This window comes from Anopheles bellator, chromosome 2 (assembly GCF_943735745.2).
Source record: "Anopheles bellator chromosome 2, idAnoBellAS_SP24_06.2, whole genome shotgun sequence".
In the NCBI taxonomy this organism is placed as follows: domain Eukaryota; kingdom Metazoa; phylum Arthropoda; class Insecta; order Diptera; family Culicidae; genus Anopheles; species Anopheles bellator.
Window position 1 is genome coordinate 83,178,664 of NC_071286.1, and position 27,946 is coordinate 83,206,609.

The window sequence follows — 27,946 nt, forward strand, 5'->3', positions numbered from 1 at the left end:
GACAAAAAATGAGCCACAACGTTACTGCGTTGCGTTATTCTCTTATCAAAGAAGACACTTCGATCGATGGCTCTTTAAACAATATATCCATCACATCGATTGTGATCATTTACAGAATACGTTACGAATTATCTCTCTTTAACACTAAGCCTAAAACACATTGATACGTTTAGCGTTTTGTGAGGAACTTTTGTAGCTTTCCCCAGAACGATGTTAACAATTTTCCAAATTATCCTTATATTTTTTAATCCGTAACTTAACTTTTCCTCTTTCTAAAAATCGTCTCAAAGTTACTATTTTTGCGTGGCGAAAAGGAAAAAGTCTCAACAGTCAGTATCCCGTATCCGCACTATTAAGCTGTAGTTCAAAGTGCTAATTAGATCCATTAGTTGATCACCTTAAGCATCGCTTCTTCTCGATCGTCGCTGCAAAGTCACAAGTAGACCGCCCCGTATTGGCGGCAGTAAGAGCCGTTCTTCCTTACGCCAGGGTGGAGGGAAGGAGTTGACCGCTTTTTGCACCGCTTTCTCATGTCACGCTAGGCCACCGTCATATGCAGTGTTTGTCTTTGCCGACCGGCAACCGGGAGGAGCACCCGTTCCCGTTCTTCCACAGCGCGACAGCCTGGAGCTGAAAAACTGGATCTTCCCATCCAACAACCAGGCTCTCCAGTACCGGTTTTCGGGTGGTTGGACTTGACCGACCGACCACCGGAGATCGGGGAAAACGATCAACGTCATCACGATCGCGATCGCACATCACTAACATCAGCTTACGCGGCTCTTTCTCTCGTCTTCACTTGCTTCGCTCACCGTTTTCCCAACATCTTTCCATTGACTGGCGAAGGTTCTGCTGTGTCAAAGGGAACCAAAAAAACCTTCTCTGGAACCTACGCACACCATATCCATGCGCAAGACACTCACACGAACGGCCAGACCATTATGCTGTTCCCCCGGCCGTATAGATCGCGTGGCACAGGGAATTCTCAGCTGCTGCGACTACATAATTCACTCCGACGATCGCCGCGTGTGTGCGTGAGATTCTTAAGACACCGGCGAGAAGTGCGTATGAAACGAGGATCAGAAAGATCGGTACACGACATAGCGGTACTTCCTGTCGAAGAAAACGAGAAAGAGAGCGAGCGATGTGTGCGATGTTCTTCTCCCCAATGTGTTTTGTTTCCCTCAATATTGTTCACAATCTTCAAAAGTGCTCAGGTTGGAACCGGAGGTCCAGGAACCGGTACGGGCTTCGGATTTTATTCGCCACTTCCTCGCAAAGAATGCGCTTAAAAGGAGGACAGGTTTCGTGAGACGTGAGTCTTTGATAATGGTTTTGTTTTTCCCTTCCGTTGGTTCGGCTGCGATCGCCGTTGGGGCATCGTGGGGCCTGGTGTTGCGCGAAACGACCTGTTTTAATTTGATCCCTTGGAGCACTGTTGGTACCCTTTCATTAAGAAGTGAAGGATGTGGAGTTTCGAGAGAAACCGCAACGAGTTTTTGCTTTCGGGCGCCAGCCAGTGACAGGAATCGTGGATGTACGTGGCCCCGATTTTCGGCCACCCGGTTACCGTTAGACGAAATTTCTCCTCCTTGGTTTGCAAATGTGACGTTCTGTTGTTTCGCGTACAGCAAAATTGTAATGCGATACCACTGCATTCGTCTTTTCGCTTAAAGTCCAATCAAACCGCCACCAACAACAACGTTTTCTTTCGTAAACAAAATGATTGTGTGAGTTTTATGGCAACCAATAGGCCCAGCACTACGATGCGACTATTTGTCTGCAAACGGAGGAGTTGGTTAAAATGAAGCGGTCATAATTTTACACGGTTGGATCCCATTTAGTTCGACCCCGCAGCCCGTTGCCCGTTGAGGTTGCATCTTTGGAACGCCGCAGCCACTAGTGGTTCCCACTCAACGGAACGCCCGGCTGTGGCGACTGAAGTGTTACAATCGATGGGCGTTTGCTTCAGCAAAACAATCTTGTGCCACAATTGCATCCACCGTCGTCGTTCAAATGGAAAATAATTGAAAGACCAAAGGAGGAGAAAAAAAACAATCAAACACTTGGGTGCTGGGAGCGCAACAACAAGGAAGAGGCACGACACGGAGTGCTTCCGCTTCCCATCAACATAACTGTGGTAGATATAAATTTTCGGCTGTTTCGCATACGCTCCGCTGACTCTCTCAAAGCGGTCCCAATATGTTTGCATCGAGGCACGTATGCGCACAACCTGCTTTCAAAGGGACCCGACCTGTGTTTCCGACAAGTTGAAGTTTACGTCTATTGTTTGCAGATTGTGACGGGAATTGTTTGTTTCCATTTAGTCCATTTAAAGCACGGCGCGGCACTCGGTAACAAATGACTGCTCTCTGCGACGTCGTCGACGTGCATTCGATGGGAATATTTGCTTGTCACGTTGGGGTTCGTCGTTTGGAAGGCAAATCTTTCGTTGTGGATGTTCCGTCCTTCGGATCGGCCACGGTCCCGCAGACTGAATCAGCAATTTTGCGAGAAGTAATTGAAAACTGGCCGAAGCACATTGCAATGCTATTGGGAGCGAAAGGATGCCATAAATTTGTCCATCACGAAAGAAACGCCTTCTGCCTTCCGATGGCACCCCGGAAGCGATCGTGATCGTTCGTGACCGCTGAGTGTGCCTATTTTCTATATTATTGAATTGCAGTTTTTGTTCAATGAATTAACCTTTGTTTTTCTCTATCTTTCGTTTTCAGACTAAACCAGAAGTCAATGTGGCGTCAAAATGGTTATCGTTACACGGGTAAGTGGAGCAGCTCGCACGCCGAAAGGGCCCCGGCAAAATCGACAATTCACAAATCCGTTAAGTACTGCAGTTGCAGTTCGATCGTGGAGCATTTCTTATGGCACGCAATTTGCAATCGGACGGACAGGAAATGAATCCAATTGGGAACCGAATCGGCTGCTGCTGTGGGGCTTAACGCTGTTGCGAGTACTGTAGGTGTCCACATCGTGAAATGCTTACGCAAGTAAACGCTGTTTATTTTGCTTCTTCTTTGTGTATTGCCCTGTTGTGTAAACGCCCTCGCTCGCGCTCGTTGGTCACCATTTTACGCCCTACTTTGGTTCCGGAAGGCGACCGAAAACACGCAGAAATGGAGCAGTGCAAAAAAGTTGCATTGTAAGTGATTTCTGTTGTGCTTTGGGGCCGCCTCGCCACGGACGGCGCATCGGCGTTAGTCGGGTTGCCTTTCACCCACTCGAAGCCCACCTCTAATGCCGTGGTTCAGATGTTATGGTGGTTTTTTAAAAAAACCACTACAAGCGCACTACAAGTCGTTCGTGGTATGAGAGAAGAATGTTGAATATTTCGAATCTTTTCTTCGGTTGAAAGAGGTCAGATGGGCGCCGCGAACATTATTGCCCTGAAGGGTGCGATCTTTATTTATCTGCCGACGATGCTTTCATAACCAGCAATCGTCAGATGAGTGATGGGCAATGGGTGAGCATGGAATGCCCATTCGCAGGCCCTGTGTAACTGAGGAGACCTGCGTAATACCTACAACGTAATACGAGTACCAACGGCAATTCGGAAAATATTTTGAGCTTTGCCAAAACTGCAAATGTATGCACGAAGTGATCGAGTGCACGAAAAAGCGTACAATTTCTCTTTTCTCAAACACGGCTGAGGCAACTTTTCAATTACCACTTTCCATCTTTAATCATTAATGAGGCGGAAGGTTAACCCGACGCAGTTCGTTAGCCTTGTAACCCATTGAGGGGTTCGAAAATTTTAGCCTACGGTCTCTGATGCATAGCAAAAATGTTTTCTCCTGAAAGCGAAATCGGGAATTTCAGAAAAGATGTACTGCACCTCGTACCAAAAGTTACCAAAAACCTGGTACAAAAACTTCTCGGAGGCAGCCTGTCGACGTCACAACAATCAAAAAGCGATTAAGCACAGTATTTCACTTTCGGAGCTTAACAAGTCGAGCATTTTTCCACACCAAACTCCAGCTGCGCCTCCCATTAGCGGACGGGCTGAGGGCCGAAAATGCTTCACTTCTGCCCGTTTCTGGGGTCTCTGTGGTCTACTTCGTTCCCTACTGGGGCATGATGCTGCCTGATGGGTGCTTTCTTCGCTTTTTCGGAGCCAGTCGCTCGGTTTGTCGGACTTCCTGACGCCGGTGCTTAGTTTTATTATTCTTTCGTTCTCTAGCTATCTCTCTCTCTCTCTCTCCCTCTGGTGCACAACATTTTCCTCCATTTGCTCGACTTTGGAAGTCTTTTCGTCGTTTTTGCACTGCTGCGCACTCATAAATTAATCGCTTCAACAAACTTCCAACAGTTTCGCATTCGAAGTGCGGTCCGCACTACATGTGACTGCAAAGCTGTGTGTGGTGCATTACCACTGCGCTGGACCCCCAGACACTCCCCGTTAAGCCCTGCACGAAACAGCCACGGACACGGACACTCACTCGCACCCATTCAGAGACACCACACCACCAGCTGTGGCAGCATGGCTCCGCATTTGCTATTAATTAACGGTCTGCACGTGAGGCTTCTGCCTCTTCCTTGACGCATCGCTCATGCGTACGATAACGTAACCGCAGCGCGCTGGGTCTGGTGCACGATAAGAGGCAAAAATCCGCACACACTCGGGGCAAACCTTTGGGCGTTGGTAAATGAGGAAAATCTTTCACCAAAACGGTTGAGGAAATGGTGCAAAGTTTCCATTTATGAGAGTTCCTTCTAAGCTTCGGCTGTTTTAAATCTTACAATCCACACTCGAGGTTCAGGGAAATCTCTTTCCATTTCAATAGACACAAATTATTGGGGTAAATTGTCAGTCCCTTTTCCCTTGTTTCTTTGCCGCCCATACATTTAAAATTAGAAAATAAAATATCTAAATGGGGCTTGGAAATAACACAACACTCCCTGTTGACATCATAGTTGCCTCGGAAATGCTTGGTGATTGCACTCATCAAAGCACCCATTGAATAGTGCGACGAAAGAACGCTTAACGCAAAATGTCGAACATCGGTCACCCGGACGGCTCCACCATGGAGCCGATGAAGAAACTGTCAAGTTCTGCGTCGGATTTTGTTTCCTCATTCACCCCCGTGCCCTGTCCGGTCGGAGGCTGCGCTCAACCGTTGCTGCCGTCGAACGTACTGCAGCACTTCCTGTGCGACCATTCGCTGCTGAGTTTCGTCGCCATCGAGGGCCGCGAGACGATGGTGTTTCGGTTCGAAGAGGTCGCCTTTCCCCCGGGAACCCCATGCTGTCTCGGGGTACTGGCTTACGGTGGAGCGCGTAATCCCCGGACCGAAGATCGTCCAGTTTGCAAAGGACACGCACCGTTCAATCAGCATCTGCCGAAGAGCTATCGACAGTATATGAATTATCTGCCGATACTGGTGATGGGTTGCAGGATGAGCTATTTCGGGACGGCTTCAGCGGGGGTCGAGAGTGAAGACGCCATGGTGCTGTGGCTATTGACGATGGGTACTTCCGTGCCGTACTGGGGCTATCTGTCGGTAAACGATGCGGCCGACAAGTGGAAACGTCGCAATCTTGTCGCGTTGCGTGAGCTGAATGGTGGTTCGTGCTTCCGGGAGCTTCCCGGAATCGAGGATCTTCGTACGGACTGGAACTGTTTGGTGCTGAATCGGGCCGAAATAGATTTGCTATCGCATAGAGGAACGTCCCTCATTCGTTTGGAGGTTATGATCGATGGATGTACGCCGTAGTCAGAATTGCCAAAATTCCCGTCTTTAGCGTAATAAAGCTACTTGTAGTAACCGGTACTGAATAATCTAATCTGCTTTTGCTTCGGTCTTTGCAGGGTGATTATATCTGGATCGAGCCCGTGTCCGGTCGAGAGTTCGATGTAGCGATCGGGGCTCGTGTCATCTCAGCCGAGGGCCGCCGGATTCAGGTGCGGGACGACGACGGCAACGAACAATGGCTGACACCGGAGCGCCGCATCAAGGCGATGCACGCCTCGTCGGTGCAGGGCGTCGAGGATATGATATCGCTCGGCGATCTGCACGAGGCCGGCATCCTGCGCAATCTCCTGATACGCTACAACGAGAACCTCATCTATGTGAGTCGGCGCTACTGTCCGCACTAACCGACGACTGTGTTGGCGCTGACCCCGTATTCTCTCACCTTTCAGACCTATACCGGTTCGATTTTGGTGGCGGTCAACCCGTACCAGATACTGCCGATCTACACTGCCGACCAGATTAAGTTGTATAAGGAGCGCAAGATCGGGGAGCTGCCACCGCACATCTTCGCGATCGGGGACAATTCGTACGCACACATGCGCCGCTACGGCCAGGACCAGTGCATCGTCATATCGGGCGAGTCGGGCGCCGGTAAGACGGAGAGCACCAAACTGATCCTCCAGTACCTGGCGGCGATCAGCGGAAAGCACTCGTGGATCGAGCAGCAGATCCTCGAGGCCAATCCGATCCTGGAGGCGTTCGGTAACGCCAAAACGGTCCGCAACGACAACTCGTCCCGCTTCGGCAAGTACATCGACATCCACTTCAACAGTGGCGGTGTGATCGAGGGCGCCAAGATCGAGCAGTATCTGCTGGAGAAGTCGCGCATCGTGTCGCAGAACGCGGACGAGCGGAACTACCACATCTTCTACTGCCTGCTGGCGGGCCTGTCACCGGACGAGAAGCGGCGGCTCGATCTGGGCCAAGCGTCCGACTATCGGTACCTCACCGGCGGCGGTTGTATACGGTGCGACGGGCGTAACGATGCGGCCGAGTTTGCCGACATCCGGTCGGCGATGAAGGTACTCTGCTTCTCGGATCACGAGATCTGGGAGATCCTGAAGCTGCTGGCGGCCCTCCTGCACACCGGTAACATTAAGTACAACGCGACCGTGATCGACAATCTGGACGCCACGGAGATTCCGGAGCACATCAACGTGGAGCGGGTGGCGAACCTGCTCGAGGTGCCACTGCAACCGTTCATCGACGCCCTCACCCGCAAGACACTCTTCGCGCACGGCGAAACCGTCGTGTCGACGCTTTCGCGCGACCAATCGATGGACGTGCGGGACGCGTTCGTCAAGGGTATCTACGGCCGGTTGTTTGTGCTGATCGTCAAGAAGATCAACCAGGCGATCTACAAACCGAAATCGTCCACCCGGAGCGCAATCGGCGTGCTGGACATCTTCGGTTTCGAGAACTTTGACCACAACAGCTTCGAGCAGTTTTGCATTAACTTTGCGAACGAAAATCTGCAGCAGTTCTTTGTGCAGCACATTTTCAAGCTCGAACAGGAGGAGTACAACCACGAGAGCATCAACTGGCAGCACATCGAGTTCGTGGACAACCAGGACGCGCTGGATCTGATTGCGATCAAGCAGCTCAACATCATGGCGCTGATCGACGAGGAGAGCAAGTTCCCGAAGGGCACCGATCAGACGATGCTGGCGAAGCTGCACAAAACGCACGGCACGCACCGGAACTATCTGAAGCCCAAGTCGGACATTAACACGAGCTTCGGGCTGAACCACTTTGCCGGCGTGGTGTTCTACGACACGCGCGGCTTCCTGGAGAAGAACCGCGACACGTTCAGTGCCGACCTGCTGCAGCTCATCTCGAGCTCGACGAACAAGTTCTTGCAGCTGGTGTTCGCCGAGGACATCGGGATGGGCGCGGAGACCCGCAAGCGCACCCCGACGCTGTCGACGCAGTTCAAAAAGAGTCTCGACTCGCTCATGAAAACGCTCGCCCAGTGCCAACCGTTCTTCATCCGCTGCATCAAGCCGAACGAGCTGAAGAGGCCGATGATGTTCGATCGGGCGCTCTGCTGCCGGCAGCTGCGCTACTCCGGCATGATGGAAACGATCCGCATCCGGCGTGCCGGGTACCCGATCCGGCACAACTTCCGGGACTTTGTCGAGCGCTATCGCTTCCTGATCAACGGCGTGCCACCGGCGCATCGGACCGACTGCCGGATGGCGACGTCGAAGATCTGCGCCACGGTGCTGGGCCGATCCGACTACCAGCTCGGGCACACGAAGGTGTTCCTGAAGGATGCGCACGATCTGTTCCTCGAGCAGGAGCGTGACCGGGTGCTGACGCGCAAGATTCTCATTCTGCAGCGATCGATCCGGGGCTGGGTGTACCGGAGGCGCTTCCTGCGCATGCGCCAGGCGGCCATCACGATCCAGAAGCACTGGAAGGGGTACGCGCAGCGGGAGCGTTACCGGAAGATGCGCATTGGCTACATGCGCCTGCAGGCGCTGATCCGTTCGCGGGTTCTCAGCCACCGGTTTCGGCACCTGCGGGGCCATATCGTGCGCCTGCAAGCCCGCATCCGGGGTTACCTGGTGCGGCGCGAGTACGGCCACAAGATGTGGGCGGTGATCAAGATTCAGTCGCACGTGCGGCGCATGATCGCGATGAAGCGCTACCACAAGTTGAAGCTCGAGTACCGGCGTCACCACGAGGCACTCCGCTTGCGGCGGATGGAGGAGGAAGAGCTGAAGCACCAGGGCAACAAGCGGGCGAAGGAGATCGCCGAGCAGCACTACCGGGACCGGTTGAACGAGATCGAACGGAAGGACCTGGAGATCGAGCTGGAGGAGCGGCGGCGTGTGGAGGTGAAGAAGAACATCATCAACGATGCGGCCCGCAAAGCGGACGAACCGGTCGACGATAGCAAGCTGGTGGAGGCGATGTTCGATTTCCTGCCCGACTCGAGCAGCGAGGCGCCGACACCGCACGGTGGCCGCGAGACGTCCGTCTTCAACGACCTGCCGGTGAACGCTGGCAACCACGAGGACATCATCGGGCCGATCCACACCATCTCCGAGGACGAGGAGGACCTGTCGGAGTTCAAGTTCCAGAAGTTCGCCGCCACCTACTTCCAGGGCAACATCACGCACTACTACTCGCGCAAGCCCCTCAAGCACCCGCTGTTGCCGCTCCACACCCAAGGCGATCAGCTGGCGGCGCAAGCGCTCTGGATCACGATCCTGCGCTTTACGGGCGATCTGCCGGAGCCGCGCTACCACACGATGGACCGCGACAATACGTCCGTGATGTCGAAGGTCACGGCTACGCTGGGGCGTAACTTTATCCGCAGCAAGGAGTTTCAGGAGGCACAAATGATGGGACTCGACCCGGAGGCGTTCCTGAAGCAGAAGCCCCGCTCGATCCGCCACAAGCTCGTCTCGTTGACGCTCAAGCGCAAGAACAAGCTGGGCGAGGACGTGCGGCGGCGGCTGCAGGACGAGGAGTACACGGCGGACAGCTACCAGTCGTGGCTGGAGTCACGCCCGACGTCCAACCTCGAGAAGCTCCACTTCATCATCGGGCACGGTATCCTGCGGGCGGAGCTGCGGGACGAGATCTACTGCCAGATCTGCAAGCAGCTCACCAACAACCCGTCGAAGTCGTCGCACGCCCGCGGCTGGATCCTGCTGTCGCTCTGCGTCGGGTGCTTCGCGCCATCGGAGAAGTTCGTCAACTACCTGCGCTCGTTCATCCGCGAGGGTCCCCCCGGTTACGCACCGTACTGCGAGGAGCGGCTGAAGCGCACGTTCAACAACGGCACGCGCAACCAGCCACCGTCCTGGCTCGAGCTGCAGGCGACCAAGTCGAAGAAGCCGATCATGCTGCCGATCACGTTCATGGACGGCAACACGAAGACGCTGCTGGCCGACTCGGCCACCACGGCCCGGGAGCTGTGCAACCAGCTGTCGGACAAGATCACGCTCAAGGATCAGTTCGGCTTCTCGCTGTACATCGCGCTGTTCGACAAGGTGTCGTCGCTCGGCAGCGGCGGCGACCACGTGATGGACGCGATCTCGCAGTGCGAGCAGTACGCGAAGGAGCAGGGCGCCCAGGAGCGGAACGCTCCGTGGCGGCTGTTCTTCCGCAAGGAAATCTTCGCCCCGTGGCACAACCCGATCGAGGACCAGGTGGCCACCAACCTGATCTACCAGCAGGTGGTGCGGGGCGTCAAGTTCGGCGAGTACCGGTGCGACAAGGAGGAGGACCTGGCGATGATCGCCGCCCAGCAGTACTACATCGAGTACAGCACCGACATGTCGATGGACCGGCTGTACACGCTGCTGCCGAACTTCATCCCCGACTACTGCCTGACGGGGATCGAGAAGGCGATCGATCGCTGGGCCGCGCTCGTGCTGACGGCGTACAAGAAGAGCTACTACCTGAAGGACAAGGCGGCCGCCCTCAAGGTGAAGGAGGACGTGGTCAGCTACGCCAAGTATAAGTGGCCGCTGCTGTTTTCGCGCTTCTACGAAGCCTACAGGTAGGATCTCTGCCGATCTTGTGAACTTGAAGCGTGCGCTAACGTGTTGTGCCTTGTTTTTTTTAGAAACTCTGGTCCAAACCTGCCGAAGAACGACGTCATCATTGCGGTCAACTGGACCGGGGTGTACGTGGTGGACGACCAGGAACAGGTGCTGCTCGAGCTGTCCTTCCCGGAGATTACGGCCGTTTCGAGCCAGAAAACGAACAAAGTGTTCACCCAAACCTTCTCACTGTCGACGGTGCGGAACGAGGAGTTCACCTTCCAGAGCCCGAACGCAGAGGACATTCGGGACCTGGTGGTGTACTTTCTGGAGGGATTGAAGAAACGGTACGTTGGCTCGGATCACTTGGTGCCATGGGCCGCTCGCTTAATGGTTTCTTTTCATTCGACACATTTGTAGCTCAAAGTATGTGATAGCACTGCAGGACTACAAGGCCCCGGGAGAGGGAACCAGTTTCCTGTCCTTCCTGAAGGGTGATCTGATCATTCTGGAGGACGAAAGCACCGGTGAAACGGTCCTGAACTCCGGCTGGTGTATAGGTAGGAATGGTCGCCCCGCATGATAGGTTTTCATTCTAACACGCTACGCTTCCGTACGCTTTTAGGTTGCTGCGAACGAACGCAGGAGCGTGGAGATTTCCCGGCGGAAATCGTGTACGTCCTTCCGACGCTCACGAAACCCCCACCGGACATACTGGCCCTGTTTAGCGTGGAGGACGCCCACCACGGTAAGCGGCTGAACTCGGTTCACTCGAACGGTAGCAGCGAGGGCCGGGATCGACCGCACTCGTTGGCCGAGTACTCGCTCGACCACTTCCGGCCACCGCCGAAGCGCACGATGTCGAAGGCGCTGAGCACGCTCAGCTCGAAGCGGGGCACCGATGAGCTGTGGCGCTACTCGCGCGATCCGCTCAAGCAGCCGCTGCTGAAGAAGCTGCTCGCCAAGGAGGAACTGTCCGAGGAGTCCTGCCTGGCGTTCGTTGCCATCATGAAGTACATGGGAGATCTGCCATCGAAGCGGCCGCGCATCGGCAACGAGATCACCGATCACATCTTCGACGGTCCGCTCAAGCACGAGATCCTGCGCGACGAAATCTACTGCCAGCTGATGAAGCAGCTGACCGACAACCGGAACCGGCTGTCGGAGGAGCGCGGCTGGGAGCTGATGTGGCTGTCCACCGGCCTGTTCGCGTGTAGCCAGCAGCTGCTGAAAGAGCTGACGCTCTTCCTGCGGACCCGCCGCCATCCGATCTCGCAGGACTCGCTACACCGGCTACAGAAGACGATCCGCAACGGGCAGCGCAAGTACCCGCCGCACCAGGTCGAGGTGGAAGCGATCCAGCACAAGACGACACAGATCTTCCACAAGGTCTACTTCCCGGACGACACGGACGAGGCGTTCGAGGTGGACTCGTCGACCCGGGCGAAGGACTTCTGCCACAACATCTCCCAGCGGCTGAACCTGCGCTCGAGCGAGGGCTTCAGTTTGTTCGTGAAGATCGCCGACAAGGTGATCTCGGTGCCGGAGGGTGACTTCTTCTTCGACTTTGTGCGCCACCTGACGGACTGGATCAAGAAGGCGCGGCCGACGCGCGACGGCTCCAATCCCCAGTTCACGTACCAGGTGTTCTTCATGAAGAAGCTCTGGACGAACACGGTCCCGGGCAAGGACCGGAACGCGGACCTGATCTTCCACTACCACCAGGAGCTGCCGAAGCTGCTGCGGGGGTACCACAAGTGCTCGAAGGAGGAAGCGATCAAACTGGCCGCGCTCGTCTACCGGGTACGCTTCGGCGAGAGCAAACAGGAACTGCAAGCTATACCGTAAGTGTCACGGGGTGGAGGCCGCCTGCATGAAACGAACAAGGCACAATCGTTAACACCGAACTCGTTCATTTTGACAGACAAATGCTGCGCGAACTTATTCCTTCCGATTTGATCAAGCTGCAGAACGTGAACGACTGGAAGCGCTCAATAGTGGCGGCCTACAACCAGGACGCCGGAATGTCACCGGAGGATGCCAAAATCACTTTTCTGAAGATCGTCTACAGGTGGGTAGCGATTGAGGGGGGAAGTTTTCTGAGACCCGTTATAATGTGATTCCTTCCACCAGATGGCCAACGTTTGGTTCGGCATTCTTCGAAGTGAAACAGACGACCGAACCCAACTACCCGGAAATGCTGCTGATCGCGATCAACAAACACGGTGTCAGCCTTATTCACCCCAGTTCCAAGGTAAGCGCAGCAAGCTGCTGGCAATGCGATCGTTCACTAATAAGCGCCTTTACGGTTGTCTTTGTTCGCAGGATATTCTGGTGACGCATCCGTTCACGCGCATCTCGAACTGGTCGTCCGGCAACACGTACTTCCACATGACGATCGGGAACCTGGTGCGCGGCTCGAAGCTCCTCTGCGAAACCTCGCTCGGCTACAAGATGGACGACCTGCTGACGTCCTACATTTCGCTCATGCTCACCAACATGAACAAGCAGCGCACGATACGAGTCAAGTAGTAGTAGTAGTAGTAAGAGTGCGCAGTAGTCAATGCCACCGGTGTTAATCCGATCCGAACGGCTGTTCGAGCCGGTTCCGTCCATTGTATTATTATTTTTGTGTTCTTCTCCGATAGAAGATTCAGCCCGATTGCAGTGCCCTTTTCTACTGGCCTCATTATTTCGCACTACTTCTCTCACAGCGACGCACCAGTCTGAGGGGCGGGCTGCAGTAACACGTGTACCGCACTTTCGTCTTCGTGGCCAATGTGGCGAAATGCTTAAAAGCGCAACGACGCAATGCACAAACAGCTTACCGACGGTAACCGTTGGTAATACGCATCTCTATCTATTGCTCTATCACCTGGCAACACCAGAATACTCGGCGGTCTGGGACAGTACCGACGGTGTGTTGAGTAAACATTTTAATTTAATCGTTCTCCACCGTGTCTCTACTACTAAACACTATTTTAGAACGGAACTCGTGTAGTGTAGAAGCATGTTCTCGAATTGATGCGTCTCGATCCGTTGTGTCTGGCACCGCGCGATGTAGTTTATTGTTGATTTTTTTACATCTGTATGTAAAGTGTTATGTTCGACTGTAGAGAAGTGTCCGTTTCCCCTACTTCGTAGCTTTCTCCTCTTAATGCCGTTGTGGATTGTTTTTGCTTTCTTCACACACCCGATGATCCACTGTACTCTGCTAATCTGTACGATGCTGATTGCTATAAGAGTGCTGCTACTAATATTATTAAATTTATTATAACGATTACTCTAACGGATAATTATTTTTAATTACGGCTGTATCTGTTACACACATGTACCAAGCGGCATCGGTGGTAAAAGCGAAGCGATTGAATAGTTGGTTGGTGGTTAAATAGTTTCTTATAGCACGATTCGCAATCGTTAGGGGAAACAAAGAGCTGGAACAACAACGAGGCGCGAGTTGTTAGGACAATAAAGAGCATTATTTACTTTCTTTCAAAAATCGCTAAAATAAATTCCTCTTTTTTGTCAAATTATTTCTAGTCAATCATCCGAAACAAGATAGTGTGCAAAACCAACATTATTCACGCACAAAACGTCGATCGGTTGATCGGTCAGAATGATCCATGTTCGGGCCCTATTCTTTTATCAGAATTAATCCTAATGTTTGAATGTAAAATTTAGTTTGACCTGCATAAAAGCGTTTGTAGTTTATCAGAAGCTGAAGCGATCCAGTCTTTTAATTACCCCGTGATTTCCTCAACAAACTGATCAAGACGTGTGTCCATTAATTAGTGCAAGGCGAAGACATAAACAGAAACAGCTCTAATTCGAAGCTGTAGTCTACGAATTTTGGATTATTAATGCAACCACTCTTAAGACTGGCCAAAATGAATAACAGTTCGTTCCACAAAACTGTCTATTCTACAAGACTTTGCGTCTTTCTGACGCAAACCGAAGGCCACCCCTCCAAAAGTTTTGTGCTTCGCTGGACACGCAAAAAGAAACATTCTTCACGCATCAGTTACGCGGAATCTCCTCCTTCTTTTTCTCATTTCTTGGCATTAACCTTGTTCCATTGGTCTCAGCTGAGACATTCGTTGGTCTTGTCCTAAGAAGTTTGCAGCGCTTTTAATTCGCTTCTGCCATTGCCCAATATTTGTATTAAAAAAAGGACAGAATCGGTACCGATTCATTTGAAGTATTTTAAAATTATGTTGGCGTAATTAATAGACCACCATCCACTTATTAAAGACCTTACTTACTTAATAATCATAATCGTGGAAAACCTTGTTAAGTGCGCCAATCATTGGCGTAAGAAACCGTCAGCTGTTTAATGGCGCGTGCTGTGCGGTTGGACTTCTCTTTCGCAATGGAGCGTTAAAAAAACCTCGTAGAACACTCATCGGTACAGAGAAATAAGATGAAAATTTTTCTTTGTTTCAGCTTTTTTCTTCCAAAAATGTTTCAGAAGCTTTTAAAAGTTTACAGTTGAAAATTTACAGTTCATTCGGTTAAATGAACTGAAGTGCAAGACGCAGCTTTGCTGGCTTTTGCTTACCTTGTTTTACACAGATTGGCCAGCATAGTTCGGATTGTAAAAAGAATTCACGTGGAATACATTTAATTCATTTTTATTTCTTTTAAATATTTATAGGCATTATTTCACTGTTTAATGGACAAGTCAGGTGATGAGAGGTTTAATACGTTTAACCACAAAAGAACTCGGGATCTCGATAGTTTCTCTTTTGTTCGGTCTCATGTCTTTTTTTCCCGTTTCTGGAATCGCTAAACCTATAGATTTATTAAACTCATCTTCAAAGATGCTGAACTTCAAAAGACTTGAGAAAGAGTGATTCAGTACAAATTCTCCAAGTTTGGGCCACAAATATCAAGGAAATAAGCAGGAGCAGATAAGTGTAAAAGGTATATTTTTAAGTACAACAAGTTCTTCTGTTTCGTTTACTAATTCGTGAAGTTAGTTTTCAACAAAATTTACTTCTCTTTATCATTCGTTCAACCACTGGCACTAGCACTTGGCTCAGACGAGACGAAATTGATACAAACTACCAGGCGCCTCCATATAGTTAAGGTGGGTGACCAACGATTCACTCACGACCGAAACGCGGTATCCAGTTGCAGTCCAGTTGTTCACTTCTATTCACTATTCGTTCCTTCAACACTTTACACCATCGGGAGTTTAGCACGTTCCGTTGTTGCCAGGCGAACAACCACCAGACCTAATCAAAGATTTCATGAATTTGTACAAAATTCTTCAAGAAATACTCCAATTAGCTCTGATCGTCGGTTCGCCCACTGTGTTATGATCAGCCCCAGTTATCAGCACGTTAACACACCGTCACTCTTTCAGCTCGAGCTGCGGTGTGCCATATCACCGGCTCCGGCCACGATCACGGTGTGGCGGCTCCGGGCACCGTGATCAGCGACCACCGATCTTTGCTCGGCACGAGCCGACCAAACACTGGCAAACTGGTGCGTCTGCCGATCGGAAGTAACCTCTTCCGCGCGCACGCGGTGAAATTCATGCCCCATGCGCCGATGGGTTTCCAACGGGACGAAGACACCGACCAAACCAAGAAAGAAAGCGGAAGAAGCCAATAAACCCGAAGGCCAACTGAAACCACCCGGCATGATGGATGGATGGGAGGGTGTAAAACATTATCATTCCGGAAAGCCACCGGCACCGATCGCACACAATCGAGAACGGGCTGAGGGACGAGAGTGAAAAGGGGGTAGTTAAAAATCAGAATACAATCAGAGTAACATCACCCATTCGCAGCGCCGGGGGGCCAGGGGCGCCTTGTCCGTCTCGTGTGGATGGCATTTTCCACCTCATGAAGCACCCAATGATAAGACGCAACAATTACCGCACCGGGAAGCGCATCGCAACAATCTGACCTCCCCATTGACTTATTAAGAACTTATTAAGAAGTCAGCAGCTACACGGCTGTGTTAAGGCCCTCTCTTCCGTCCGTCCGCCCGTCCGCTTGCTTTCTTCTGCATCCAGCTGGGGGCATGCGTCGCCCGATGGCGACCCCTTCAGCTTCTGTGAAAGAAGGGCAAAGACAACAAAAACAGGGCGACGATAAGTGAAGCGTGCCGAAACGAGATCAGCGTCGAGCGGAGCCATTCTTACCGTGGGAACGTAGAATAAGTTTATCCGAGCGCACCTTCCGCATGCGGAAGAGATCGTCTAATGCAAACTACGTGCTCCGGCCGGTCTGGTGTGGTGTCATTATCACTGTGCCGCAGCCATTTGGACCGTTGGAGCACTTCGTTAAGCGAGGGAGGCCCTGCGTTGCCATCCGGATTACCTCTAGGGTACCGTGGGAATCAGCCGTGTGCGGTTCCCGCGAAAATCACGGCACCGGAACGGCGACAGCTAAAGCTACGGAAAGACGGAAGGTAAGAATGCAGAAGCCACGACGGGAGTTGCTTCCGATTGTATTGTAATCTGTCGTCATTTCAATGACCTCCCAGGGACCACAAGAGGAACCTGTGGCCACTGGACGCCCGGGACGGAACACACTCGCCAGAGGATCCAGTCGCTGACTGCGATCGCTCCTTGCGATCGTTCCGGTCGTTTCACTCGCTTCCTGCAGCCAGCGTGACCCCAACGCTGGCCGGGTTCTTTCCGGTGATTCTCTTCGCCGTAACGCCAATGGGAAGCTGAAAAATGGCTGAAATATCTTCATCCTAGCGGCCCCATTGTTGTCTAGCGGACCCCCGTGTGCGAACCTCTTTCGTCAACCTTCACAACAAGCACCTGTAGCTGGCGATAGGAATTTTCTTTCCAAAAGCGCGGCGCAAGCTCAGCTCGGCGCAGTTTCCCCCGACGCCCATCTGTCTTCCCATCGCCCGCTTTGCTTGGGAGAGTTGGCCGCAACATCACGCTGGGAGCACGCAGTTCAGGTTTCAGGTAGTTATCATAATAAAGGTGTATATTTACATATATAATTCATTGGGTTTTCTTATAATTAACGCTTTTTCTCTCGCGTCTCGGTCGTGTTCATGTCAGCTTTCTGCTCTTCACCGCTTCAGGTCGGCTTGGTTAGCTTGGTTGTCCCTCAGCTAGGCATTGGAATGCTGTACTTCGGTATCGGTTCCTCTCTATCTCTCCATCCCTCTGTCTTTCTCTGCACTGTTTCCTACTCCAGTTCCTTTCCCAGCACTTAATTCCGGTGTAGTTTTCTATTCTTCTGTCCGCAATAGACACTTTATTAGTAGTCTTTCTCTCGTCGCTGCACAAACAGCGCCCCGCAGCGCGTTATAAATCAATTAATTTAATTCCGCGCCTTCATTTCCCACGGCGCTGATGATTTTACATTTCTTGGCCTGGGTAACAAACAAAAAAAACGGCGAAAAAACTCTTGCGATGTCCTCGGGGGCTTCCTGCCTGCGTTTTTAATCACTCGCCTAAATGGGACAGAAAATACGTTGCCTATGACTGCTGTTGGCGGGCTGCTAACATAATCTCACGGGGTCGGAAACCCGTCGGTGTGTCGCCCATTCGAATGGTTCAATTACTCAGTCCAGAGCGAGGGAAAGAGAGTGTGAGAGAGAGAAAGAGAGAAGAGTAGCAAACGGTAGGTGGACGATCCTACGAAGGATCGGATAGAGGTCAATGTACGCTGTTGAAGAGCGTCGATCGGTGGATAGTGTTACTTTTGGCGGGGTTCAGGGCGCTGCGCCATAGAACGGTAGGGCCACAGAGGCTGCGGGCAGCAAAATAAAGATTCCAAGAAACCAAGGGCGGCAAAAAGAGAAACACTCGGTTCCATTCTGTATAATAAATATCGTTCGCTTCGTTCCGTTTGTCCATCTCGGTTCGCGTCTTGCGTGGGATACCCATTCTGTTTCCCTCTTTGCAATATTAGTAGAATATATCTTTCTGTATGTATATAGGTATGTATATAAATCTCTAAAAATAGGTCTTTTTCTGCTTCCGTTACGTTGTTTGTTTTTCTCTTTCATCGTTACACAACGCCCGCCGTGTGTGTCTTACTTGACGCATCAACCCCGCTGATGCGGTTTCCGGGAGTCTTCAATACTTTATAAGTTGCTAGTGCTTAACCTATTTTCCCGGATTTCGAACCGAACAACACAGACGCGGTCAGTAACTTTGCTCGCCTTGCGGTGTCTACAATCTCTCCAAAGCTGTTTGTTTCGTTACATAAAAATATACGAATAGAGAGAGAGGGAGAGAGAGAATTTGTCTATAAAACCTATATTTACATCATAAAGTATCTCCCTCGTTAACGAACGGTCTCATCGTGACTGCGATGTGACACTCTACTTAATGTTTCCTCGACCCCACCTTATTAGCGCACCCAAAGCGTTTTTGGCTAAAACGTTACGACGGTGGAGGCGCCTGGTGCCGCCTGCCCATTTATGTTGTTCGTGCGAGTAATCGTGTACTACTAAAAGAAGGAAAGAACTTAAAATAACAAAAAAAAACAGATACGCTCCATCACGATTATGCTAACTATAAAATCTCTAGAAGTAATTGAGCGCGATGCTTCCCGCTGCCGCTCCGAGAAGCCAGCAGAACTCGAGAACTACACATATTGCCTGCATTTGTATACACGTAAAAAGAGAGATCTCGCATAATCTACAAAAAAAAACAATGGAAAGAAGTGCGGATGTTTGGAAAGAGAATCTCTTGCATCTGGCGTCTACTCTTAACAGTTAATAATCCCTAAGCAACGTTCTTAATACTGCGCAATTACTAAAAAAGAAGCCCCCTTTCGTTCCCCACGATTCCGCCGGAACGCTCGATGACGATCGTACTCGGTCCAAATGAAACAGAAAGAGGCCCTGTGTAAAGAACAATGCGTGCCTCGTTTCTGCGGCACATTTTACCAATTCGATGTGGCGCTTTGCATTGAATGCGCCTAGGCAATCACACGGGTGTCGTAGGGAAGCACAGACCCTCTCGCTTGATCGCACAATCCCGAGTGATCGCACGCTGCGTGTGAAAAACAATAAAACTGTTAATAATGGCATCAGAAGGGCACCGCGCCACTAGTGATTCGACGCCGTGCGAGAACCGGGCGAAACCTCTTTGCGGGAAATCCAATCCAATAACGATCGTCAGACATGCGATCGCAGCAACCATCGGCGCAGCAGCGTGGTGCTCGTTAGCAGATAAGGTTTTTGCTGTGCTGTCTCGAAAGGGGGTCCCCTTTTGGCATCGTAGCGTTCGCGCAGACGGTATGTTAATGTTCTTCTTTGGCAATGTGCTAATTACGACCCGGTACAACCGGTGATTGTGTCGACGAAAGATCCTTATCGGTGAACCTGCCCGCGAGCGGCCCTGATTTCGTTACAAAACTGTTCAATTGCCATCGCATTCGAGCTGGAGCGTGAAAAGGAAAATGGTGATCAACTTAAAGGGACGACTGTCTGGGCTGCACGCGCTGCTGTGCAAGGGTGTCTCCCTTTAGAACCTTAATGTAAGGTAAACAGAGAATCGGACGACCCTGCTTGTCTTTTGTCGCTTTAGTGGCCGCACAGTCCGATTTAGCCGACGGCCCCCTCCCGACGAGTACGTAGCGTAAGTAGGGACCCATAAATAAATACCCTGCCAATCGGCTATCGCGAAAGTATCGCTTTCGCGTCGTAATCTTACTAGCTAGTTGCCAGCGCTGGTGAAGCGGATCGGTGCTTCGCTTTGGAATGCACAAACGGCATCGGGGAGCGACGTTTGCGGCGCCCTCGTGGTTTCTCTCCGTTCGCGATGCCTTTCCGGAACCGTGACGCAGCTTCCTTCCACCGATGGGTCTTGCTCCGATCGTTACGGTAGCCCGGCCCCATGCGAACTCCAGCTAACGTCCGCAATCGACGGAAGGGCGCCCGCCGACGGGACACTTTGATTGACCACGGTCGGGGTGGTGGCGTTGCTGTTGCTGTTGCTGTTACTGTTCCCGGTAGCGACGGTGCCCGCGTTGTTGTTTGCGCCGCGACGCAACACATCCTCGGCACCCGGGCACGGTGGCCGCGGGCCCGGTTCCGGTGTGTAGGTAAACGTTAGGCCAGTCGCGTAGATAATTCCGTCATTACGCACCAGCGAAATAGGCACTTGCGTTGGTTGGCGAACCTGTGTGACCGCGGGGCGAGGAAGGTAAAACGAAATCATTGAAAATTAAAGCTCAAACAATTAACCTAATAACCTGCCGAATTTGTTTCACAGGAAGGCATAAATTGACATGATGACGACAGCGGAAACCTTCCATTATGGAGCGTCTACGTGAGAAAGTGCAATCAATGTTGCTCTCGTTGCGTTGAACACTAGATCGTCAAAGAATTACCCATCATCGATACGAAATTGCATCAAATCTGCACCAAATGAAGATCAAACAATTACCTTGTGCTTGTGATTTGCTTCTTGAGTGACTGCCTGATTGGCGTAAATTCTGATTTGCAATGAACTTAAAGGAATCTCGACCGATCCACAATGTCAATCACATAACTTCTTGACGAGGCACATTAAAGTTTAACATTTTTGACAAATGCATTTCCAGTGCCCACTAGATGTTTTCGGAAAGTTATCTAAACAGACGCTACTTTGTAGCGGTGCAAACTCAAAGTACGTTTCCGATTTGTACCATACCATTTTTGCAGGCATAGAAATAAACGATAAATTTGTATCCTATGTTTGCACCGCAACAAAAAAACATAAATTCTAACAAAATGGCAAAGCATTTCAGGACATTAGTTCATTTGTATTAGGTTTGAGAACTAAACAAAATGCAAAAACACAACGAATTTGGCAACGATTTCATTAATTTTGAAGCAACGCAAGGGTTAAAAAAGCCCAGAAACTTAAAGACGCAGTCAAGTGTCAATCATACTCCGTCCCTATTAACCACAGCTCAGCAACCATCGTCGAGCGAAAAAAGTTCAACTTCCTGGGACAATAAAGGAAACCCCAGCGATACCATTAACCGCAACACAACCGACACTTTAACGACTTCCCCGAAAAAAGCACAGCATAGCACAAGAAAATGGTGACCACACGCATACACAGGCTGAGCGGGAGCCACTATAGCAACAGGTTCCCATCGTTATTAGATCGATATTATCGAAACAACCGTCCGCAGTCAGTCAGTCAGTCAACCCGCCACTGCTGCGTCTTTTGAACTTTGCCCTCGACGGAGCAGCCGCTTGGCCCCGCCCGGGGGCCGCTGGCTGGCTCAGTGCCACGCGTGACCGTAGTGCGGCGTGATGTGAAATCTGCATCGTGCAAAGCTTCGTGGGCTTTTTTTGTTTCTGCGGTTTTTGCTGCGCGAAGCAACAAAGAAGTTCCCAGGGAAAATACGAATTTCATTAGACGTCTTCTTTCGCAAAGAAAGTCACCCGAGAGCCGGCCACCGGAGAGGTAGTGCGCCGCCCGATTCCTCCGCCATCACCGTGTTGGTGCACCGTATCACTAATAGCGATAGTGGCACAACCCCTCAAGAGCTGTGAGCGGGAGAGCCGTGCACATAATCTGTTATGCATTTTTAATTCACTCACTAACTCCTCAACCCGACGACGACAGGTGCTGTGTGGCGCTTCGGGGCTTTCGCTAGCTAATATACACAGCTTTTGTAGTGCCTTTGTGTTGCGCTACTGCGTTTCTCACGGTTGCCCAGCCGAAGGCGGTGTGAAAAATGGAATACGACCAGCGATTCGACCACTTACGGCAGATGCGCCTCCCGTGAGAACAACCCCTTTCTCGACGCCACACACAGCTCGCCAAACAATAGGAATATAATTAGAGCACCTTCGTGCAGCCAGGGGTCGTCTACTACCGTGACTTGCTTTCTGCGCCGTAGCTCTCTACGGAGCCACCGGTGCGCGCCACGATGGATGACATTTTTGGCAAGAAAAAGGAGGTGGTCCCGATACTGGACCTCTCGAAGTCGACGGCCACGTCGCGCGAGGAGTTCAAACGGATGATCGAGAAGGTGCCGGACTACAAGATGCGCCCTATTAAGGTTCGCGCGGACGAGATCCGGTTCAAGGAGAAGGAGTACGGTTTCAAGATGCCCAAGAAGGAGCTGAGGATGCTGATGAAGAACAGCGGCGAGCGGGACAAGCTGTACACGTACATGGACCCGATCCCGGGCGAGATGCGCAACCTGGTGATCATGGAACTGTGCAGTGTACCGATCGACTGGAAGATGCTGACCAGTCAGCGGCCGAAGACGAAGGTCGAGGAGGACTACTTCAGCAAGTGAGTGTTTGGCCGGGCGCACGGTTCTAAAGAAGCATCGCATAATAGTTTCTTACCCCCAAACAATATCGGTTACAGACTTGTCGAGCTCGGAAAGTTACAGATAAAAACGATCCAGCGGGACAAACGCGAGAATTTGCTCGCCACCTCCATCCGCAAGGTGAAGAACCGCTCCGGGATCATCGAGTCGCGTGTCTTCACCTGCAACGAGTGTTTGGAGGAGTTTTGCAACGGGAAAACGTGTGCCGACTTCAACTACGACCTCTACACGCGCATCGTACCGAAGGCGCCACTGCTCAAGACCAACTCCCAGCAACAACTGGCACTGACTGGTGGTGCTGGCGGTGCTGCGGGTGGTGGTGCTGGCCGGATGCTTGGCGATATCAATCAAAAAAGCGTCGACAGTAACTCCGGAGGAGGAGGCAGCACCGGTGGTGGCAAAAAAGGTCGCAAAGGGGCCCGCAAGAAGTCCAAATCGAAGGCGAAATCCGTCGAGGCGGATGACGATGGCAATCAGAGCTCCGGTGGCGGTGCTGGTAATGGCGCAACGGCCTCCGGTGCCAATGGTGGTGGCCCCAGTGGTGGGAAGAAGAAGAGTAGAAGGTCTTCAAAATCCAAGTCGATGGAAAAATAATGCGAAACTTTCGAAAAGCGCTCGTTCCCATGCGCGGCTCGGGGCACGACCTTTGCTTGGAACAATCAATTGTTAGGAAAATCTAAAATAAATACGGATAAAATTTAAACGGAGAATTCCGTCAACTGTCAATTCCAGTCACAGATGACGCTCTCTGAAGTTGTCACTCACAAAGTTTCTATCTTCAACAGGTAGAAAATGATTTAACTGAGTTTATCACAATGCCATTCTCTCTTCATCAACGATTTGCATTCACCACCAATCCGACGTCATCCGTTGCCTTCGCGCGCGCCGTACATCACAGTGTCGATCTTAACCGGAAACGGTACTTCATACTGCCGTCGTTACGGGCCGGGTGATTAGATACACGTGAGAAAAATCTCAAATTAGCTGACAAACGATACCGTCATGCGTCCGTCGTATCGTGCCCACCGCAGCTAGCAGACAACATGATTCACTGTCCACCAGATTTCTCTCCCGTACATGATGCGAAATAAGCAAAGATCGGCTTATTCAGTGCCCCTCCCCGGGAGCCCCTTACTTACCCACGACCATTCGCCGCGAAACTGCGAAATATCTGGCACGACGCACAGCAACGACTCCGCACAGCGGTACATCGTTTCCGCCTCGACATCGCCGAACCAGGCCTGCAGTGAGGGCGTAAAGTTGTCACCCGTAATCTCCAGCATCGCCACATCGGCTCCACCGTTTAGGTGCAGCGAGTTAACGATCGGCACCGGCGTAACCGGTGTCCGGACTGGGCCCATCCCTTCGTAGAACTGGTACTCCGCCTTGTCGGTGGAAATGATCGTCCAGCAGGCACCGTCGTTGATCATCTCCTTGTTCGGTTCTTTCGGGCACGGCGATGCCTGGAACTGAATGATCTTCTCCTGCGACAGGCAGAGATACATCCGCTCCGTGTCCTTCATGTGGAAGGCGCACTTGTGCAGCTGCGACACGGGATCGTCCGCCTCGAGTAACGCCATCTGTTTGTCCACTTTTCGTATCACGAGCCGAGGCAGCGCCATCCCGGTCACCGAGCAGACCAGCTTCACCGTCGCCCCGTAGTGGACGTAACCATCGCGCACCTGTTGGAGGGTACGAATTGAGAAGGATCGTACAAAATTAATCGCCTGGCGTGATTCGGTGACGAAAGATTCGACCCTCTTACCTGAAACTCTTCCGACTCGCTCTCGTTATCGTCGAGCAGGTGGATCGTGAAGGCACCCCACTGGGTGGAGCTCGCGTGAAAGTGACCATCTTCCACGTGCAGATAGCGCGTCGACACGGTTTGCGACCGTAACCGATTGAAGAGTGCCACCTTCGTGCCGCTCGCAATGCACAGATCGGCGTTCTTAAGCGATTGCTTCTTCTTCGAGGGCTTCGAGATCACCTTGATGCGCTTCGACTGGAACACGCCGATATCGTGCCCACTGCCGTAGAACATCTTCACCGAGAGCATAAAGTGTTTGCGCTTGTCCGAGTCGGAAATGAACAGTGTCTTTGCCGCGCAGTACTGCTTCTGGTTGTTCAGATCGAGCGGCTGCATCTCCTGTTCCGGGCTGCCGATCCCGATGAAGGCACAGAGTTGGGTGGACTGTTCGCTTTCGCCCCGGCGCAGCATCTGCTCCTTGCGCATCCGCCAGCCCTCTCCGAACAGGTAGATGCAGGGTGGCGGACAGAAGAACCGCTTCTCGTTGCCGTACGATTTTTGTGCAACCTGCGTCAAGAGAAGAGAAGCGAAAAGAATTTATTAAACGTTGGCCATTATTCGAAGGAATTGTTTCATTGTTTTATTTGGACAGGGAAGAACTTTTTTTCCAAATTTTTGCGTAATTTGTTTACAGATATAAGCATACATGCAGATATTTGCAGAGATAATTAAAAGACACTTTAAGTCGTCATCGAAGATGCTTCTTTTGAAATGAACCTCATTGGCTGATAAATCACAAAAATCTCCACAACCAGAGGAATGCCATGTTCGCGCTGCCACTCGATCCTCAAATCGGTCGTAAACCGCCACCATCCGCCGTAGCAGCGTACCATTTTTTCCTTTATTTAAATGCACCGTCCATCACTTAATTCAATCAGCTCAATCTAATGTCATTTCCTTCTTCGATAAAATTCCCGCAAGTCGCCACCCGAGTTCCCGGTGTCGCAACGATCCGTCGATTCGCTTTCTCACGCTTACGCACGCTGGAACCCGCAGTTAGTTAGTCCCATTCGCTCCCAGCACTGAGCGGACACATAAAACGATCGTTCCGTATGATGTGAGAAACAACGGACCATTTAGAAATGGATAATCTTTTTCCGAAAGCCGTTTCCTAAATATGTAACTGATGACGGCGTATTGGGTAGGAATGGTTGGATTTTGGGGTTATTCTTTTAATGTCGACCCCTAAATAACTATTGACACAATATCAACATAAATAGAGCACACACATAACATACATTACCAGCCTCAGACAATGTCTATGCCGTGGCCCAAAGGGCATCCTCAATCATTTTTGTCTATTTCTGAACAAGGAAAGTACTTTTGGATTCATTAGAATGATCAGCAAGTTTCTGTTTGAAGTATACGATCACAACAGTGCGTTCGCTATGGCTTAATCCAAGAATCTTCGATTGAAGATCTTCCTCCATCGTTACTCAATAGCGTCTAACGCTAAAAGAGAATCAAAGAAAATTAATTAGAATGCGTCTAACGACCACCGTTTCAACGATCTTACTTTCGGTAAGCCTCTGTCTGCCATTTGTTCGGCTGCCATTTGTCTGTTCGAAAATTGGTATGGAAAATTGGTCGCCACTTGTCGCCAAGCTCTTAAGGTGTGACCCTGAGATCATAACCCAATTCGAAGTCCCATTGGAAGAGGCCCAGCTATGAACCTTCGTCCGTTTCGACCTTCAACCAAACGCAGCTTCCCCAAACTGGTTGGTTTACCAGTTCCCGAGTGTGATCGACGGTGTTATGTTACGATCGTGAAGACTGCCGACCGCACCATCATGGTGATCGTCATCGGTAATCGGTCATCGGTTCGTTACACCATTTCCCGGTGTTTTGGACCGTCCACGGCCCGTCGCGCCACGGGAGGTACCCAGTGCTTTCCCAGGCACGCCATTGCCATCAGCATCATCTGCGGATCATGGTCTGAGGTTGAATGGTTGGGACAAGACAAGTATTTAGAGGAACGCACCGAAAACAGAGAGGGCCAAAGCAAAACTTGTGCCAATGAGTGAGTGCGTCTTGGGTGCGTCTTGGGGCGGCTGTTGTTAATGCTGCCGCTGATGCTGCTGCTGTTGCTGCTGTGTGATGATTGAATTTGGTTTAATCACATGCCATCACACGTCGGTGCGTTTCACACATACAGCCAGCTGGTCTCGCTTCATCCGCTCCCCTTTGGTTCCCGCTCGCGATCAACTTGATTGGAACTTGGTCTTTCTGGGCAACGTTTTCCCACGCTGTTCGCCGCCGACAGCCAACAGTTAGTGGGGAGAAGCCACAAAGGCTTAAGCTGCGTTCGTTCAGCACAGACGGTTTTCTCGTCATCACCGCCACAGCATCGCCGTTTCGCTCCCGAAAAGCAACAGAAGATTCCCATGACGGGGCGGCACATTTCTTGCAAACCTCTCTTCGATCATCACTTTATGATCGACGCTAAAACGGAAGGCACTGATGAGAAAATCTTACGCAGAGGTTTTCTTCCGCCTCACTTTTCCGTGGACAAAAATGGATCACTATCACCCCGAAAACCCGAAGAAAGTCGGCTCGTTACCAAGAAGATGCTTCCGTTTGGTGACAATCATAATCTGATCACACGGTGAAACTTTGGGCGATCTGGGAGTAGGAATGATCACCAAGGTTGATCCAAACTAAACTTATCAACCGGAATAGCAACGGACAGGTTGGATGAGTGGGCACTATCATCGGCTGTATTTGCAACCATTCAACAGTTTTATCCGGTATTTTTTTGCTACAACCTCGCACCATTGGAACTTCTAAAGGGCAGTTCGTGCGAACCTAATTTCGTGACACAATTTGACGTCAAATCGATAATGTGCAATTATTATAGGGGAAAAAACAACAAATTTTCGGCAATTTTCTATCGAGAGGCACGAAAAACAACTCGAAAAAGGAAAAACCGATTGACCTGACAACTGGCAGAGATCGTGGGAAACACGATTTTTGGGGTGGTTCAGTGGCCCCACCGGCATCACGAAAATAAAGCCGCCGCCACGATGCGCCGCGGATGATGACAAAACAAACGAAAAATCATTAAAAACGAATCATCCCTCGATGATCGGGCGCGCGGAGACGTGGCCAAAGGCAAGCCGGTCTAATGGGGATTAGGGTTTGGGACGGGAGAAAACCACAATAGCACAGGGCAGAATGAAGCCGATGATTGACTGTGCGTCCGAGACTTAGAGGCATGACTTAGATGATCGTTGACACCGGAGGAGGGAAGCGCACTCGGTTGCGACAATGATATTCGCTCGAAAGCTAATAATTACCTTCGCATGCAGTATGACAATGACCATGTTGTTGCGATCGCGCAGATACTTCTCCATCGCTTCCCGTGTCAGCCGCCGTTCCTCGATCTGTCCGCGGAAGATAGGAGAACCCGCCGAGGCTACTGTCGAGGGAGCCATTCCGCCACCGCCGCCGGTGTTGTTGGTGGGCCCCACCGGTATCACGGCACCACCGCCACCGCCAAGCCGTGGCAGCAGGGCGCCACCGTGGTGCGAGGGAGGGCTCGGTGGGGCCTGTCCGTAGCCCGGCAAGCCGTACTGGTGCGGCATCGTA

At 51.3% G+C, this 27,946-nt stretch overlaps 3 protein-coding genes across 3 annotated transcripts; 2 read left to right on the top strand and 1 right to left on the bottom strand.

Annotated features, from left to right (window-relative positions):
- The first annotated feature begins 2,764 nt into the window (after positions 1 to 2,764).
- LOC131211951 (myosin-VIIa) lies at positions 2,765 to 13,649 on the top strand. The gene is made up of 9 exons (XM_058205645.1): positions 2,765 to 2,782; positions 5,828 to 6,088; positions 6,161 to 10,290; positions 10,357 to 10,620; positions 10,694 to 10,833; positions 10,899 to 12,117; positions 12,198 to 12,344; positions 12,407 to 12,527; positions 12,599 to 13,649. The coding sequence occupies exons 1-9, from the start codon at positions 2,765 to 2,767 to the stop codon at positions 12,803 to 12,805; spliced, it is 6,507 nt and encodes a 2,168-aa protein (XP_058061628.1). The 3' UTR covers positions 12,806 to 13,649.
- Positions 13,650 to 20,087: 6,438 nt separating this feature from the next.
- Positions 20,088 to 27,942, bottom strand: LOC131211238 (recombining binding protein suppressor of hairless). Its single transcript, XM_058204639.1, has 4 exons — positions 27,655 to 27,942; positions 24,317 to 24,865; positions 23,691 to 24,233; positions 20,088 to 20,390 (listed from the first exon to the last, which is right to left on the bottom strand). Exons 1-4 carry the CDS (start codon positions 27,940 to 27,942, stop codon positions 20,088 to 20,090), a joined length of 1,683 nt encoding a protein of 560 aa, XP_058060622.1.
- LOC131211241 (keratin, type I cytoskeletal 10) lies at positions 22,141 to 23,145 on the top strand. Its single transcript, XM_058204643.1, has 2 exons — positions 22,141 to 22,511; positions 22,590 to 23,145. Exons 1-2 carry the CDS (start codon positions 22,141 to 22,143, stop codon positions 23,143 to 23,145), a joined length of 927 nt encoding a protein of 308 aa, XP_058060626.1.
- Positions 27,943 to 27,946: the final 4 nt, after the last annotated feature.

What these genes read in the sequence shown, in the direction of transcription:
- LOC131211241 (XM_058204643.1), top strand. Translation starts at nt 22,141, where the DNA reads ATGGATGACATTTTTGGCAAGAAAAAGGAGGTGGTCCCGATACTGGAC. An exon ending in GAGGAGGACTACTTCAGCAA is followed by an intron (nt 22,512 to 22,589) that starts GTGAGTGTTTGG and finishes TATCGGTTACAG; the next exon opens with ACTTGTCGAGCTCGGAAAGT.
- LOC131211238 (XM_058204639.1), bottom strand. Translation starts at nt 27,942, where the DNA reads ATGCCGCACCAGTACGGCTTGCCGGGCTACGGACAGGCCCCACCGAGC. An exon ending in GCGAGTCGGAAGAGTTTCAG is followed by an intron (nt 24,234 to 24,316) that starts GTAAGAGGGTCG and finishes ACCCTCCAACAG; the next exon opens with GTGCGCGATGGTTACGTCCA. An exon ending in TTCGCGGCGAATGGTCGTGG is followed by an intron (nt 20,391 to 23,690) that starts GTAAGTAAGGGG and finishes GCGGTCACACAG; the next exon opens with GTTCGCCAACCAACGCAAGT.
- LOC131211951 (XM_058205645.1), top strand. An exon ending in ACAACGAGAACCTCATCTAT is followed by an intron (nt 6,089 to 6,160) that starts GTGAGTCGGCGC and finishes CTCACCTTTCAG; the next exon opens with ACCTATACCGGTTCGATTTT. An exon ending in TTTCTGAAGATCGTCTACAG is followed by an intron (nt 12,345 to 12,406) that starts GTGGGTAGCGAT and finishes TCCTTCCACCAG; the next exon opens with ATGGCCAACGTTTGGTTCGG.